Source organism: Castor canadensis, chromosome 8 (assembly GCF_047511655.1).
Source record: "Castor canadensis chromosome 8, mCasCan1.hap1v2, whole genome shotgun sequence".
In the NCBI taxonomy this organism is placed as follows: Eukaryota; Metazoa; Chordata; class Mammalia; order Rodentia; family Castoridae; genus Castor; species Castor canadensis.
Window position 1 is genome coordinate 152,725,252 of NC_133393.1, and position 17,220 is coordinate 152,742,471.

The 17,220-nt window shown below is 54.2% G+C and overlaps 1 protein-coding gene across 4 annotated transcripts in view; it reads right to left on the reverse strand.

Annotated features, from left to right (window-relative positions):
* The window catches only part of Scube1 (signal peptide, CUB domain and EGF like domain containing 1), a 114,928-nt gene that overhangs the window by 60,017 nt on the left and 37,691 nt on the right, over nucleotides 1-17,220 (reverse strand). For all 4 annotated transcript variants that reach the window (XM_020174177.2, XM_074084634.1, XM_074084635.1 and 1 more), the window contains exon 4: nucleotides 10,539-10,673. In XM_020174177.2, coding sequence (XP_020029766.2) covers nucleotides 10,539-10,673 — 135 coding nt within the window. The remainder of the gene's footprint in view (nucleotides 1-10,538; nucleotides 10,674-17,220) is intronic.

Consider the following 17,220-nt stretch of genomic DNA (forward strand, 5'->3'; position numbering starts at 1 on the left):
AAACAGCCTCTCCAAGGCCACCTCCTATATGCCTTCTCCAGGGTGCTGTGTTTTCTGACCCTGCCCCACAGTGGTCAATGCTTAGGCAGCTTCAGGCCTTTGTCTCCCAGCCTGGGCTTGGCCCCTGGCTGTAGGGGGCCTGTGGCCCACCTGCCAGTCAGTCTGACCCAGCCTTGGCCCTTAATTGCATATTAATGGCATTGGCCCCTAGGGTGCCAAGAGCCACTGTTCATGTGGCCTGGCTTCAGCAGAAATGCAGGGCTCTGTCCCCACCTAGACTCCCCAACTGATGTCCTCTAGGGCAAATCCAGGCCTGAGGGGCACTGGAATTTGGCTGCTCAGACTAGACCCTCAGCTGACTGCAGGCCCAGGCAGCCCCACTTGGAAGCAGGACTGACCACAGATTGGGCGTTACACCTACTCAGAGCTCCCTCTGTAATCCTCCCTTACTGAACATTTTGGTGGCCAAGTGGCAGGGACCCCGGAGCCCTGGTCTCCCACCTTGTGAGGTGCAGCAGGAATCCAACTCAATGCTCCCACCCCAACAGCCCTTGTACCCACCTGGTAGCCTTGATAGCCCCTTGAAGGGCCCCTCTACTTCTCTCGCCCTCCTTTCTACTACCCCTCTGCTTTGTCAGGTGCAGGAATTAGAGCTTCTCCCTTGGGGCCTCTTGGGGCTCTGGGTCCCAGTTGGGTATGTGACCCAGCACAGAGGCTGGTTCACCTCACATGCCTGCAGCATGGGCTTTTCTGCTCAAGCCCCTCCTGCAGAGCTCAGCAGCCTCCAGGGCCCTGAGAGGACAAGACCTTTAGTGTGTGCACCCACCCCTTAGCATTCACTGCTCAGCTATATCATTTGGTCCCAGTGCCCGCCTTCTGGGTCCATCCATCTCACAAACATCCAGGGGGCCTTCTTTGTCTCAGGAGCCAAGGTTGCATTCCACTGACCACTGAAGTAGGGGCTCAACAACTCCTGTGGACTGCGTGGTGGATGTCACTGGTTAAGGCCACAGGCATACTCTGAAGTGGCTGTCATGTTCTGGGTCACATGGCAGACAGACAGAGGGTTGTGCGGAAAGCAGGAGCTAGAAGGACCTCAGAGCATGGAGGAAGCTAAAGCCTGCAAGAAGGTGGCTGTCCTGGGTCATGTGGCAGTGACTTTCCTTGGTCACTCAGTATTAGTGCCAAGCCCATAAGCAACCCAAGTCACAAGCTCAGCACTCTTCTTGTCCCATCAGGAGGTGGCTCACAAAAGGCACTGCTGCTCTCTCTCACTTGGAGACAGTCACCGGGCTTTCTGGCTCACACATTATCCACTTACGCTACAAACCTAGCTGAGCACACTTGTGTACTGGCTTGTGCTGAGCGGTGAACAGAACGAGAGGTCTGCCTGCTCTGTCAGGCTCACTTTCAGTCTGAGACCAAGTTCAGTGCCACAGCTGCTCCCTGGGGGCAAGGGACAGGCACCAGGTACATAGATGGATGGATGGTTGTGGTTGGCCCTGGCATGCCAGATGAGAGTGAAGGGCTGGCCTGCTTTCTGAAAAGCAGGGAAGGACTGTAGCCTCGGACTCCAGCCCCCTAACCTGTCACCTTGACCTGTTCTGGCACAGGGACCCTGGAAAGCTGCCTTCATGAAATGGGGGTGTTCCCTCTCTGACAGTCATGATGACTGAGCAGCAGTCTGCACAGACACATGTGGACACCTATTTGCAGAGCTGCCAGGGCCACCGAGATGGGCTGCATGGTTTCCACTGCTCTGTGTCATCCATGCCAGCCTTCTCTAAGGTGCATGGTCTTAGAGCGCTGTTTCCTTATCTGTAAATTGGGGAGATGAAAACCCTCTTTTGAAGCTGAAGGACTGGAAAGGGTGATGGCCTTCTGTTCAGTGTTCCTGACAGCCTGCCTGAGACACTTAACAAAGGCTGGCCTCCTTTCCTGGCCTAGCACCCTGATGGTCATCCCAGAGCCTGTGCCTCAGAGCTCTGACCTGCCTCCATCCCCTTGCAGGGCTCCCTTGCTTCCTCTTCCTGGCCTCCTGAAGTTTCCCAGGCTGGTCACTAGGTGTCACCACAATCATGCTGAAGTCTCTGAGGACCAGGGAACTTGAGAGAGCAGCCAGAGTTTCCTTCTTTGCCTCAGGGTGTCAGAGTTAAAATATCTACCCAACATGCCCAGATAGGTCTGGACTTCAGGTAAACAGCAAACACTTTCTGATCAGCATGTCCCAAATGCTGTAGGGGACATGCTTACATTTAAACAGTGTTGTTTATCGTTAACCCAACTTAAATAGGCCCTTGTATGTCAGTTATCAACCCTACCCCCCTCCCTCCACAGGGATGCTAGAGAAAGCAATGGGGGGAACAGGACGTCCGGTGCCACCTTCAGCCCCAGATAGCTAACAAGTCCATGGGCCATGGCTTACCTGATCAGAGAGCAAGTCTGTTTCTCCTTCCCCCTAGGGACTAGGAGGGAGCCTAGGACAGCTGTGTGGCAGCATCCCACTGGCATCCCAGGGGCTGCCATAAGGAGATGGACCACATGGGCAGGACATTGTCTTAGGATGTGAGCCTTCTCCAGGGCCACAGCCAATGGCTCTTGACCACTGTACCCACATGCTGCAGAAAGAGCACATGCTGCTGCAGAAAGAGCACAGACCTGGACTGAAGCCCATTGCCTCACTGCTCTGTGGCTCCCTCCTCACCTGTACCACAGGCCATCTGTGCCTGTCCAGGCCCTGTGAGGACAGCACTCAATCAGCATGGAGGGCTTTTCTCTTTTCCAAGAGCTTAGGTCAACAGGCATGTATGACCACCTTTGGGAACGTAGGCCCATCCCTCATTTATTCCAACATAAACAGGCTGCTGATCTATCACTGCTCAGTAAGCAAGTGTGTGTGTGTGTGTGTGTGTACTGTCATTTGCTGGGGGACAAGAGCCAGGGCCTGGGCGGGGGAGGAAGCAACTCCCTGGGACATGCGCCTGAGGAAGGTCAGGCAGGCAAGCCTCAGAACCTCTGATGGATAGGTGGGAGAGACCCTACTGGAAAGGCCTGGGGGAGAGAAGCCTGGCAGACCTGCTGGCTGCAGTGCAGGTGAGACTGCAGTACCAGCTGAACCATGGCCCTGGAGGAAATAAATGCTGGATCCCCTTCTTAGGACTGTTGTCTGCTCAGTACAAGAAAAAGCACTCTGTACAATGGATGCTTCCTACGTTCAGACATCATCTCCCTCACAGGATGAACCTCATCCTCTTTCCCTTCCATTTAGCAGGTTTTCTCCAGGCACAGCCTGGGGTGAGATGTAAGAGACCTAAGATGGCTCAGATATGTCCTGCCCTTCTCTGGTGCTCAGACTCAGGCAACAGGAAGATGTATCTACCTGACAGCTGGATGGAGGAGGTGAAAGTGGGTTAGGTTTTGAAGGATAATTAAGAGTTCTCCATGTAGAGAGGGAGGTGGGGGACAGTGTTCAAGGTCCAGGGACCATCACCCAAGAACGTGCATTATGGGTAGAGAGCACATGTGCAGTAGTGGAACCCAGTAGGCAGGAGGGGAGGAACCTGATGGACTGGGAAGTGGAGCTGGACTGGGTCAGGCCTTGGAAGACAGTGAAGGCATGGCATCTAGTATGGCCAAGGCAGGCTGATCTGGGCCCTGGAGAGGCCTGGCTCCAGTGTGTAGGAGGGAAGGGGGTAGGCAGAGCCAAGGACTCAGATGAGCGCTGCAGGAACAAGGCACAGTGAGGGGATGGAGAAGGCAGCCAGGGAAGGAGGCAGGTCAAGGGCAAGGCCCCAGCACTGGTGCCCCTCCCTGACATGGGACCTGGGAAGCGAATACACTTGGCTTTGAGCAGGTGACAATGCTGCACCAGGGGTTTCTGCCCAAGGACTGGTTGCTCTGGGGTTAGGGCTGGAGCTGCAGAAGTGGCTGCAGCCAGTCAGGGGGACTAAAGAAGACTGGGATGGCAAGAAGAGGGCCAAGGTCAAGCCAGACCAAGTTAGGACTGAGAAAGAATGGAAGAAAATTAAAGGGGACACAGACACAGAAAGAATCTTGTGAAGTGATCCAGTGGCCACCAGGTTGAGAGATAAGATCCCTCCTGACCAGCCCTGGCCAGGAATGAGGCCCTGAGGAGGCTTGGCCGAAGTTTGGCAGACAGATGTCCTGCCAGGTTGGCCTGGGGCACTGTGGCAAGCAGTCCAACTAGGTTTCCCTCAAAAGGTCCACAGAGGGTGAGAAGGGATGATCCCAAATGACCCAAACTGAGGCTGCTTCCACACAGCCAAGTGGGCACCTGCCCCATGGTTTTTGTTTCCACGACCAGGCTCTATACTGTTTTGCAAACACTGGGCCTGTGCTGCAATTTGGAGACTGGGCTCCAGCCTAGAGCGCAGAGGCCTGGGGCAAATCCCAGTTCTGTCACCAACATGCTAGTAACCACAGGCAGACCTCTGGTGTTTTCTTCTAGAAGAAGCATCTGGGTCAGTTTTCAGCCCATGCAGGAAAGGCCCTTCTGGTTCTGAAGGACCTCAGTGTCTCCTGATGGCCTGCTCCCTCCCAGACTCCAGGTCTGGGGGCCAGGGGTTCTTGTATTACAGAGAAGATCCTTGCATAAGGAAGAAAGGCCTGGAGCCACAAGGGGCAGTTCAGGGGGGCAAAGGTGGGTGTGAACAGGACAATAAAAGTCCAACAAGGTTGGAGTCATTAGATCCACATGAGAAATCAGGAGGAGAATCATGGAGAAGGGATCACCAGAGCAGAAGGTTCTTGAGTGAGCAGGGTCAGGGTGAGCAGGGTGTTTGAGACAGGGAGCATTGTGAGTGAAGACAGGGACACAGAGCGACAAGGAGTTTGTAGGGGCTGCAGGACAAGGAGAAGCTGCAGAGGTCTGAGCCAGGGCCCTGGGGGAGCCAGGGGAAGGTCAATGGGAAACAGCATGGCTGTGGGCCCGGCTTCATAGGGCAGGAAGAGCTGGGACATGGTGGCTTCATTGACCCAGCCAGAGGCCAGCAGCCCTGGCCCAGCAAGAGGGCAGCATGGTGAGGTGGCAGCTCCCGGGTTCCCAGAGGTTCTGAGCTACTTCTGCCCCTTTGTCTCTCTGTTCATTCAGAGTCTATGACCTGAGAAGGTGGTGACACCTGGGTTCAAAGGCTGTCTCGCTGTGGACAGAACTCTTTGCACCTCAGGCTTCATTTTCTCACTCCTAAATGGGATAACAAGAATTGCACCACACAACCACACAGATTATACTCAGGATCCAATGGTTCACACCCAGTCTAGGGACAACACGGGACCCAGTCATGCTCAGCTGTGATGCATGAAGTAACACGATGTGTATGACAGTTGTGCGTAGTTCTACTGACCCCAGGGCTGGGCACTCACTGGGGGATATAGTTTGTGTATATGACCTCATACTCATCTTTTCCATCAATTCTGTAATGAAAGACTCTCACGTCTGCCCCATTTAACAGATGAGAAACCAAGACTCCAGGACTGTGGCCGAGAAGGGAACCAGGGCCAGGTCACCTGCTTCTTGTCCTGGTGCACTCAGCTGCAGCTCACCTTCGTTCTTGCACTATTCACTCCTGGAGACCCTCAGGTCTTGCAGCTTGGAGGAAACTTCCACTAGCATAGAGAAGCCAGTCCTGGAGTGCCGCTGGCGCCGGCTCGAGGCCAGGCCAGGAGAAGTGCGTGAAGCTGGCTTACCAGCCAAAGGAGTTGTTTATGGGGTGGGAGGCTCGTAAAAAATAATGGGCAGGATTTATTGTCCCCGCCTTGAGGGCCATTCCGGACCGCACAGGGCCAAGCCAGGCCTCCTCCAGTAGTGCCATAAATCTCCCCGCTGAGCTCCGGAGCTGTTTGCCCTCTGCCTGCTTGGGCTGCGGCAGGCAGGGAATAAAGGGCAGCTGCCACCCCATGTAGCCTGCTCTAGCCCTCATGGCCAGTGCTTGAACAGGGTATGGAGCAGCCCTCACCCTGCAGGACCCATGCTGGGGCCCCTGGAACCTAGGCCTGACCTAGCTCCCAGGATATGGGAGTCATGGGAGCCAACAGGAACGTGACAGCATGCTAGACTGTGCTGTGGTTGAGGGGCTCATGATGCACTGAAGATCTCTGTCCATGGACTGTTTCCTGGAGTTGGGAAGGGGGTGGAGGAGGAGAAAGAATGGGCATTGTCATCAGAAACCCTGAAGGCTCTGATCCAGAAGTGCCATAACCTGATGCAGCATGGGACACCGTTTTCCCTCCTTAAGAGGGGTAGGGTGCTTTTTGAAGCTCTTCACAGGGTGGCCTCAATCCTCACGTGATCTGAGTGGAAACCACTGTGAGGCTGGAGCGGGTGGAGCTGGTCCTGGAAAGGAGGGTGCCTATGGCTGAGGTGGCCTGGGGAAGAGGAATGTTCACTTGGCCTTTAGAGGCAGAGTGGAACACAAAGTCAGGAGAAGGATCAAGGGCAGCCTAATGGAGGATACAGGAGGGCTCAGGACAAGGTATGCGGTGCTGGGCTAGCCTCCATGCCCTCAGGAGCCCAGTGCTGGCAGGAAGGAAACACTAGCTCTGATATGTGCTACAGTTTGAATGTGCCCCATGCAACAGTATGAAGAGGGGGCCTTAAAGAGGTGATTAGGCTGGGGGGGGGGTCTCTGCTCTCAGGGATGGGATTACTGCCTTATAAGAGGGGGAGAGGGGACAGCTAGGTCCATTTGCCCTTCTACATTCTTCCATGTGAGGACATAGCAAAAGGTGCCATCTATGAAGCAGAGAGCAGTTCTCGCCATGCCCCAAATCTGCTGGCGTCTATTTCTTGGACTTCTTAGTCTCTAGAACCATGAGAAACAAATTTCTGTTCTCTAGCTGCTCTTGGGTATTCTGTTATAACAGCAGAAGGAGACTAAGACAGCATGCAGTCTTCTTTGCTGACTGATGGAGTAAGTGAGCAAGTGAGAGAGTGCGCTCTCTCCTGGCTTCCTCAGTCCCTGTGACGTATCCACTAGGACCCTCCTTGCACTGTCTGTCAGGCACCTGCTTTGGATCTGCCTCTCCTGCAGGTGGTTGGTTCTGGGGGGGATGTGCTCTGGCACAAAGGTGGGGCTTCTGAGTACTATGCATGGAGGAGCCTGGGCACAGGGTCACTTGATGGCAGGCAAAATCTTGCTGCTTCCTGACCCTGAGAACACATGTAGGGAGATCCTAAACTCCCCAAGTTCTGGGGCCTTTGACTTCCAATGAAGCCCCAATTCCTGAGCTTTGCCTCACTCACACTGATCAATTCAGGTCCCAGCAGGGTCCAGGCCTGAGCCAGTCATTCAGGAGAGGGAGGCTGGGCACTTGCACAAGGTCTTCCTGAACACTGTGAATCACAGGCCTAGTGAGATGCTGAGCAGGACTTACCATTTTCAGCTTCTCTAAAAACATAGACTTGGCCCAGTATGTGCAAGGCCATGAGTTCAACCCCCTCCCTTAACAAAAAAGTATATACTGATTGGTCCCTCAGGTCCTACTGACTTCCAGGTTTCCAAGCTGTAACGAGAACAAAGCTCTGCCTTGTTCAGACACCCGCCACTGAAATATTCCGCACCTGTGTGATGTGGGTAACAGGACAGTCCGAAGTGCAAACCTGAGGCAGACAGGGCTCTCTCAAGGGTCTGCCTGCCCTGCCTCTCATCCCCTCAGCCATCCCGTCACTCTCCCTTTTGCCTTTTGCCACTCTTCAGTCCCCACCTCCTCAGCCATCTTCCTGTCACTTCCCCCTCAGTCATCTACTTTGCTCTCACTTTCCTCAGCCATCCTCTTCCTGTTACCTTTCCCCCTACCTTTCTCCTATCAACTTCCCTTCAGCCATTCTTCTGTCCCCTTCCTCAGCCATCCCGTTACCTTCCCCTCAGCCACACACCTACCCCCTTCCCCTCAGTCATTGTCCTATCACCTGCCTCTCAGTCACCCTGTCACTTGCCTTTCAGTCACATTCCTGTCATCTTCTTCTCAGCCACCCCTGCCCATCTATCACCTGCCCCCAGCCATCCCACTCTCCACTCATGATGGCCACTGTGCAGCTGCCTAGCCCTTGCTTATCTCTCTGTCTAACCCAAGATGAGTGGTGATCTCAAAACGAGGCTCTCACCCTCCCGCTCCTCACATTGATTGGACACCCCTTCATTTTCACAGCAAAGTCTCCCAGCTTTGGGAGTGGCTTCGGGTTCTGGGGGCTGCCTCTCCAACAGGGCATGAAGCCTGCTAGTCAATGACTCTTCTGGTCAACCAGAACACATCAGAAACCTTAGATGACAAAGACCCCAAGCCATGGTCAGAGGCTAGCCTGGCCTGGATGAAAGAGCTACTGGATCGAGATTAACAGGGTGCAAAGGGAAGAAGGGTGCAGTCTAGTCCAGGTTGGAAATGAATCAAAAGCAGCCACAAATGGGAAGTATTGAGTATAGGGCACACCCAGCCACCTTAAGGGCAACTGTGAGGCTGGAATGACAGTGTGCACTAGCGTTCAGGTGCATGCTGGCTTGCCATTCCCATTCCTGTGGCTGACACTAAGGTTTGTAACTTCCTCAGACCAGCAAATACTGACAGGCCAAATCATGACCCTTGACAAACCAGCCACAGTCACACAACTCATCTTGCTGACCGCCATTCCTCACAGTCCCCTTTCAATGGAGAAGCCTCACACTTCACTGGAGCCCATCAGGGGAAAGGTGTTCTCTGAAGGAACCACACCCACAATCTGGCTTGGAAGGCAGCTCAGGACCCAGCCTGGGCCTGAGGGACTCCACAGTGCTGGGAATAGCTGCTCTGAGAAATCTCCTTTCCATGATGTAAGCAGAATGGTCTCTCGGCACACACACTCCCCCTGCCCCACGAATCTGCTTTTTATAACCCAGTGTGGGTTCATGGTCCTCCTTTATTTTGTCTGCATCCATTTTGGGCAGATCTACCTGATGGCACCATAGCTGGGAGGTTTATAAGCAGCAAAATGAGCTCCTGTCTGCTTAGAGCCACCTGTGTGTGGTAGCTGTGGGAGTCCACATGCTATGACTGCAGCAAGTGCCCAGGAGCCATGGAACTTGGCCTTCATGCCCTCTGGGGACACTGAAGTCCTGGGGGGTCAGCAGGCCCAATCTGTCTGTGAGGAAATTGCCGGAACAAACACTGGCAATCTAAGAATCAATTAAAGCATTTCTGTTTTACTACACTGAGCTCCGGAGTTTTTCACTATTTTTGCCATTCCTTTTTGGTCCTTTGGCTAGGATCAAGTATAAAACATTTTTTGCCTTTACTTTCTCAGGAATCATTTTTAACAGAAACTGTGTGTGTGGGGGTCCCACCTCATAGCCTCCTGTTAGTGCCACTGAACACCAACACGTCATAGCAGAGTCTCCTTCCATCCCTGACACTATGGTGTCAATGCCATGGTCCCCATTTTGTGGACAAGGAAGCTGGGGCTCAGAGCATTCAGGGGGATGCCTCTCCACGGTCCCAGTATGGGATGGAGGAGCTGGGTTCATACATGGGCCCTGCTGCCCGGGGCCCAGTGCAGGCCCTCTCTGCTCTTGCCTTTCAACGTGAGACACTTCTTTTGCCATTGACTGGGCCAGGTACTAGAGGGAGGCCTCTCCATGGTCTCTGACCTCTAGCACCCCCTCCTTGTCAAAGGTCAGTGCTGGGGGCAGGGCAGTTACTGGCCTGTCCTCCCCCTCACATCTTCTCTCTTGATCACTCCTGGCTCTTGCCACTGTGCCATGCCCATTCTCCAGCAGCACACAGGCTGCCTTGGGATTCAGGGTGTGCTATTACTTTAGGCAGCAGATGCTCCTCTGCCTCCCTCTTCCCGGACCCCTCTCCTCCAAGCATATGTGTGTCAATTTTCAACCAGCTCTGCCCACCTCACAGGCCTGCTGTCCCTGGCCCAAACTTCAGGATGTGATCATCAATGCCCTGACACCAATCACCTCACCTGTTGGGCTTAGCTGAAGGCAAGCTCTGTCCCAGACTGGGTTTGCCCTAGTCCATCCAGTTGCAGCTGGCCCTCTACACCTTCCCAGGCAGGCCTGCCATCCCGCCTGGCCTCAAGAGGGCAGCAAGCTCCCAACCAAAGGACCCTCAGCTGGCTGGGGACCCAAGGACATGCAGCAGGTAGCGTTGGTGCTACTTGGCTCATGGGGACACACAGCCTGGTTGGGCCTCAAGCCCCCTTTGGGGAAGGGGACTGTGGAGAATGAGGTCCCATCCTTCTTGGCCACAGTCAGCCCACAAACCAGAAAGGAAGACAGCTTCTCTGATCACATCTGACATTTGTGGCCCCACCTTTTCTCCACATGTATAAACAGGAGAAACACCAATAGCCCTGGAGCAGTTGACAGAGGGAAGAAGCTAGAAGGATTTCCCTGTAGAACCAACACCAGAAGCACAAAACAGCCATTCAGGCCACCAACAAAACCCCCTGCCCCTGGAATCCATACATGGATAGAGTAGGAGCACAGTGTCCTGTTTCTGTGGGGTGGGGAGCAAGTGGAAGCGCAGGCGGTACTCACCATTGGAGCGGTGGATACAGGTGTGTTGGTTGTCACTGAGGAAAAAGCCACTGTGGCACTGACACTCATAGCTGCCCATGGCATTGACACAAATTTGCTGGCAGCCACCATTGTTGTCCTGACACTCATCCACATCTGCAAGAACAGGAAGAGAGAGGGAGAAGAGAAATCACACCTGGAGCTGGCAGAGGAAAGATACAATCCATTTGTCCAGGCTGCACTGGAAGGACTCCACAGAGGGACCCACGGTGCTGTGCTACAGTGGCACTCTGAGGAGGTGCTTCTCTATGGTGGTTGTCCGGTAACACTCCATGGAGGCACTAGAGAGTGTACTAGAGAGCACGCACAGTGCCACGCCATGGAGGTATGGAGCACAGTGGTATTCCACGGACATACTCCATGGTGGAACTCTACAGAGGTACTCCCCGGTGATCTTCCACAATGGTCCTCACCCCAGTGACACCCCAGAACTAGCCAGTTATATTGGCTGCAGTGCTGGCTGGTTCTGACTGCTTCCTGTGTGCCCAGCAGGGTTCTAAGCACCTTACCTATCTTAACAAATTTAATCCTTGCACCAACCCTTCAGATGCAGGTCTGTTCATATATAGATGAGGAATCTGAGGGACAGATTCAAAGTCACTTTTCTAAGGTCCCACATGGCAAGTGGCAGAGGCAGAGGCAGTATTCAAACATGGCAGACTGATTCCCACACTGTACTTCCCCCGACATCACTGGACATTCCTAGAAAGACAGTGTATCCTGCCCAATCTCCCCCCATATGCACAGCCTTGATAGCCACAGCCCACTGTTCCCCATTCTTCAGTCCACCTCAGGTTTACGACTAGCCGCACAGGACCTAGGAGCCCGGGGGAGACTGGAGGCCAGGGCAGGGTGAGCCACCCTGAGGCTCTGGGCCCAGCAGATTGATTTCAAAAGCCTAGAGGGTGGAGAAGATTTGAAAAGGCCCTGACCTCTGGCTGCCAGGACTGCCGGGGAAGGCTGCCAAGAGGTCTTTCCCACTCCCTGGGAGGGACAGACCTCAGGGCTGACACTCACTTCTGACCAGAGGCTGCTGGCACAAAGGGTGCGACTGGTTGAAAGGAGTCTTTATGGAGTTCTGGTCCTCTCAGAACAGCATGTTTCAATTACCAAAGTCATAACCCCCTACTCTGTCGGTTTGTTTAATGAAAGGAGGGCTTCTTAAACCTTAATGTTCCATAGCTGTATTGTCATTTTAATAGGCAAATATATAAAACCACAAAGGCAATGTGAGCTACTGGTTGCTTCTAACCGGTCCCCCAACACCCCCAACACACACACACACACTTTGGCATGGAGAATTTTATACAGTTCTTTTGAACACAGACATCTTTTATTCTTGGGACCAAAAGGAAGTGAGAAGGTAGAGGCAGCAGAGTGACCTGCGCTGAACTGGGCAATAGCTTGGCCCAGAGCACTGTCAGCTGGGTCCTATTTAGGCTCGTGGACAGCAGACCACTTTACCACCCAGGAGACCGCGGCTGCCTTTGAGGCCCACAGCGAGGCGCGTCATTATTCTCTGGCAAGCTCAAATGTCAGCCGTGTGGCAGTCAGAGGAGGAAGGCAGAGCTCTGAACTCTAAAAGCCACCAACAGTTACAGCTTGAATGTAAAGGTGGCTCTTGCTGAGAGGATCCACACCATCAGACCCCAAGCTGACAGTCTGACCCCGGGTGCCAGGAAGGAGGGCTGGGTTACACTGTGAATACTTCTCCAGTCTTGCTGAGGGCTCCCTGCAGGACCAGTGACAACCACACCTTTGCTGGGGATACCCCGAGGTGCAGCAAGTGACTGTCTCCCCTCACCACTCAGCAGTATCTGCCTCCAGCCTACACTGGACTGTGAAAAGTTCTACACCAGACTCCGTATCCACCTTGTTCTCTCAGTGCCACCAAGCCATCATCCTGAGTGCTCACTGTGTGTCAAAGGCGTCACTCCAGCCTGTTGGCAACCTGTGTGGCAGATCACACTATTGACTGTTTCCTCCTCCACAAGCACACAGGCTCAGAGTCTCAGAGAGCAGCCTGAGCAAAGCTACACAGTGGGAAAAGGACTCAAAGCTGAGGTCTAGCTCCAGAGGAGTGCCTGCTCTCCTTCCATAGGCTGGTGCCTGGGTACAACTTGAGTAAATGCTCATGAGCCCAGGTGTGGCTGGCTCTGAGCAGCATCCCTGGGTTAGACCAATCTCTCAGAAGGATCTGGGGAGGCACCTGTACCCAGGTCCTGATACACACCAGACCACAAGATCTGATCACAGCAACTGCTCCCAGGCTGCCATTGTCAGGCCCTCTGCTGTTAGTTATTGCCTCTCTTGCCATGGCTCTGACTCTTTGCTCTGTATCTTGGCCTCTACAGCAGAAGAAAAGGCTCAACTGTAAGACACACAAAACAGAGAAGCACCCTCGAATGCAAGTGCAGAAGTGCTGCTTGGTCTCTGATGCCACCCATCTGTAGCCATCTGGCCTGGCCCAGTTCTCACCTCACCGAAAGCTCGGAACCAAAAAGCAGTTGACGTAACACACCGACAAACCCTCAGTGATCTGGCAGGGTGGTGAGGCCTTTGGGACACAGCTGTTTACACAAGCAGGGAACAATGGCTTGCCAACACTGATGAATAATTTGAAACAAATGCAAGGCCATGTAAACACTTTTTTCCCTCACTCCCAAATGATAAAGTCCCAAGATTAAGCAGGCGGGAAGAGGGGACTGCCCCTCCGCACCCTTTCTCCACTATGTCCAAATACAGGCCTCATCCACACCCAAGTAGAGCAGAAAGTCACAGATACCCAGTCCCTCTCAGCAGCCGTGGCCTTTCTCATGCCCTCTTTCACCTCTGTGTGCCTCTCAAACAGAGGGCTGGAGGGCAACCAGCTGGGGTAGCTGGCTTCAGGGGATAGCTGCCCACCACCCAGGGCAGATGGGGTTCACCTGGTAGAGCTAGAACACTGTGGGAAAGAGGCCCTTACCTCTCCCCGAGAAGTGGGGTGAGCCCAACACACTCTGCTCTTGACATAACCTGTGATAAGAGGTACCCTTGTGGCAAGAATGGAGTTAGGCCCCCCAAGATCTGCTCTGTCCCACCTTATAGCCCATGGACAGCGCCAGGCCTTGTCTGCAGGAAGCACGCAGAGTGTCATAGACTGAAGGCCACCCCCCAGAAAGCCCTGCTAGAGCACTGGGGTACAGGCAGGCTCTTTTCTATCTGCCCTATGGAACCATGGCTGGCCCAGGGGGGGAGCCCACCCCATGCCCAGAAGCAAGTATGGGGTAGCTGGGGGATACCATCAGGCCCCAGCCTGAGGCACAAGTACTCACTTAATCTGCACAGCAGCCTCCCATGGGGGTGTAGTTCTTATCATCCCTCAGATGAGACCCTGGAGGCCCACAGAAGGGAAGACACTTGCCAAAAGCTGTAAGAGGCCGCAGGGGTTTGAAGCCCAGTGAGTCAGAGCAAGAGCCCTTGCCCCATCCTTCCAAGACTTCCCAGCTTCTCTGAACAAGGTGCTTTTGGTGATCACGGTGTAGAAAGGAATGTGCCTTGCTGCTGATGCTCACAACCTCCCCTTGCTGTGTGCACTCACTCTCCAAAACACAGTGCAAAGCTCTGCTCAGCGTCTTCTTCCAGGGCTGGTTGGACTCACCCAGCTTGGCTCCTGATCAGGCAGCCTTTGTTCTCTCTTCCTTCAACTGCTGGACACAGGGCCTGGTTATCATATCCCTGCTCTAGGTGGACATCTTCTTTACAGTCCCTTTACAGCTGTATCTCCTTTAGAACCCTACTCCCAGCAGAAAGGCGGCTGAGTGGGGTACTCAGACATCGGGAGAACAAACCTGATGCCCAGTTGGGCTCATCCCAGCAGGCTGGGGGATCACTTCCAAAGAAAGGGTAAGCACTGTGCTGGCTCGCAGAGGGGCTCAGTGAGAGCCCCACAGGCTGCTCACCTCCTCAGCTACTCACTAGCAGCCCCACAGAACATTCGTCCACATTTGCCTGTGCCTGTGTATGTCCACCCACCTTCTGGAACAGCTCCCCTTCCGCAGACCACCGTTCTTGCCCTCTGAGTCTGCTGTTCGTTCAGTCCACCAGAGCACCTACCAGAGTGAACATGGCTAGCTAAGGCCCTGTGCTCCCCAAGCCACTGGTCCTGTTTTGGACTTTTGGACCACAGCACAGAAGGCTTTCAGGAGGAGGTGAGGAGGGGCACTAAGAAATTTGTGACCCCAGGCTGGAGGAGGAAGAGGTGATTGGAAAGCAAAGGTTGGAAGAAGGGGTGGGACAGGGCACAGAGGGAAGGGTCTGTGACCATTCCAGCAGGGGGAGAGTTCAGGAAGCCACCAGGGAAAGTGGCTGGCTGGGTCCTGCATGTTGGCCTAAAGCAGCCAGGAAAGTCTGAGTGAGGCAGTGAGTGCTGAGCTAGGCTGCAGCCGCCTTGTGGCCTATACCCCACAGTGCTCTACAGTGCTCTAAAAAATGTCAGCCATGTCTCAGCCTACCACCAGTCTGCAGGGTGACAGTCATTGGGAAGACAAGCAGGGGCCAGCAAACTGAGGCCACAGTCCAGGCTGAGGCTGTGTGCAGTGAGGGCTCTGAGGGGCGTGTTTCTAATCCAGAGTCCTGGATCCCTGAGCAGCTCCAGGTAGAGTAGGTGAGTGTACTGCCTCTGAATGCTGGGACAGCTCATGGTCCTCCATCTTTCTCTGTAACCACAGGGGGCAGTTCTAGTGGCAGGACAGAGCTACAAAGCAGACTTAGAAGGCTCCTGGCAGGACAGCCTTTCGGCTGGTAATAGCTGAAGGATGCAAAATGCACAGCAGACCCTGAAGCCCCAGCTCAGCTAGGGCAGGTAAAGCCAGTCTGCAGCCTCTGCAGGGGGATGGGCTCCCTCCTTAAAGTACAAATGTACTTTGGTTGTGTCCCCAAACCTGAGGGAGCCTCTGACTCTTTGGGGCCAGGCTGGGGGTGGCAGACAAGAAAGAGAGAGGAAGCCAAGGCTCATCTGGCCCCTGCCTCAGGAGTTCTTGGTTGGTGGGGATGGGGATACCTCAGCAAGAGATGAGTGCCATGAGGTCTGGGAGAGAAGACAGGAACCATAAGCTGCTCCCATATGCAGTGGGCACTCAATGGTTCAGCCAACAGCTACTTTTGTGTGTGTGTGTGTGTGTGTGTGTCAGAGGGTAGTAGAAGAAGGGAGAGACAGGTGCCTAGGAAGGTCAGAATACCTGGAGGCAAAGGAGGACCTCACCCCAGCTGAGTGCCTGGCTGGAACCTCACATATTCACTCAGGCCCAAGAAGCATCTTGTCCCCAACAGCGAGACAACAGGGCCTCTGGGATCTGGTTGCCCTTACCTGCAGTGCCCTGCATGAGCACAGACCTGGTGCTGAGGTCCATGGCAGGCAGCCCTTAGCTGCAACTCCTGCCTGTCTCTGCCTGGTGGGCTCCCTCCTCCAGGGTATAGGCAGCCCACTGCTCCTGCCAGCCCTAAAGGATCATGCTGGGGATGGGGCTCACGTACTGTGGTTGACATGGCTGTTTCCCTGCAGGAAGGGTCTCTGGAGGCCACACCACAGGCTGAAGGTTGATCTTCTGAAAGGCCTCTGCAGACAGGACTGTGGCTTGCCCCTGAGGCCTGCTGTTTGGCCCAAGGTGCTGAGGTTTGTTTATTAATAGCTGGCTGTTTGTCCCCCTTTGGACCAAGAATCCAGGTTTGCAGTTATTTATAACTAAAAATTACTTCTGAATCCAGCTTTGGTTGCTTTGTTTCCCATGAACATTTCATGTTTTGAAACAGAAACTCTGTGTTCTGCTCAGACCCCACCCCCTACTTCTGTGGCTGCTGGGAGCCTACTGTGTGTCAGACCTTGCACTGGCTCCAGTGTTCCAGCTCCCAGCAGGGGCAGGAACAGAGGCAGAGGCATTGGAGGAGCCGAGCTTGACCCCCACCACTGAGAGCTGCCACCTGGACCTGAGGCGGCAGCCCAGCCTCCCCTGCTCCCTTCAGAAGGGTGGCTGAGGCAGAAAAGCCTCTTGGCTATCGAGTGGTTCTTGCAAAATTGCATTTGATGAGTTAAGTGTAAATAAATAAGAGCCAGATGGATTAGATTTTGGGTAAAATACACATGGGTCTTAGAGCTTTGGGCCTAGGTTCTTTCAGATCCAGTACACTCCTGAGCTGTCGAGAACTCTGGCGTGGCACGTAGGCGGTATGACCAGGGTCTCCAAGGACTTGTCTGCTTCCTGCTCTGGGCATCAGCTGAGGCCTTCTTAGGGGCTCCTGACTCCCCAGCAGGTTGGGCTGGGCCCGAATTTGAGATCAGAGCTGGGAAACAGATGAGGCACATATGGGGGTCGTTTTGTAGACCAGGAAGACCACCATCACGCGCAAACTCCTGAGCCAGTCCAGGAGAGGCAGGGCTTGGCTGCAGCCATGGCCCTTTGGGGGCTGCTCCCCACATCCTCTTTCTGAGAGAGGCCTTCTGACCCCAGCTACTGTCGAGGGACAGTCCCCCACTGTCTGCACCTCTAAGGATGGGACTTGCTGCCTGGCTCTGCTTGCTGACCACACCCCTTAGAATAGTCTAGGGAGTGTCACCTTGTGATCACTACCTATGGGTCCTGGCTCTTTTCCCATAAGCCACACCAGA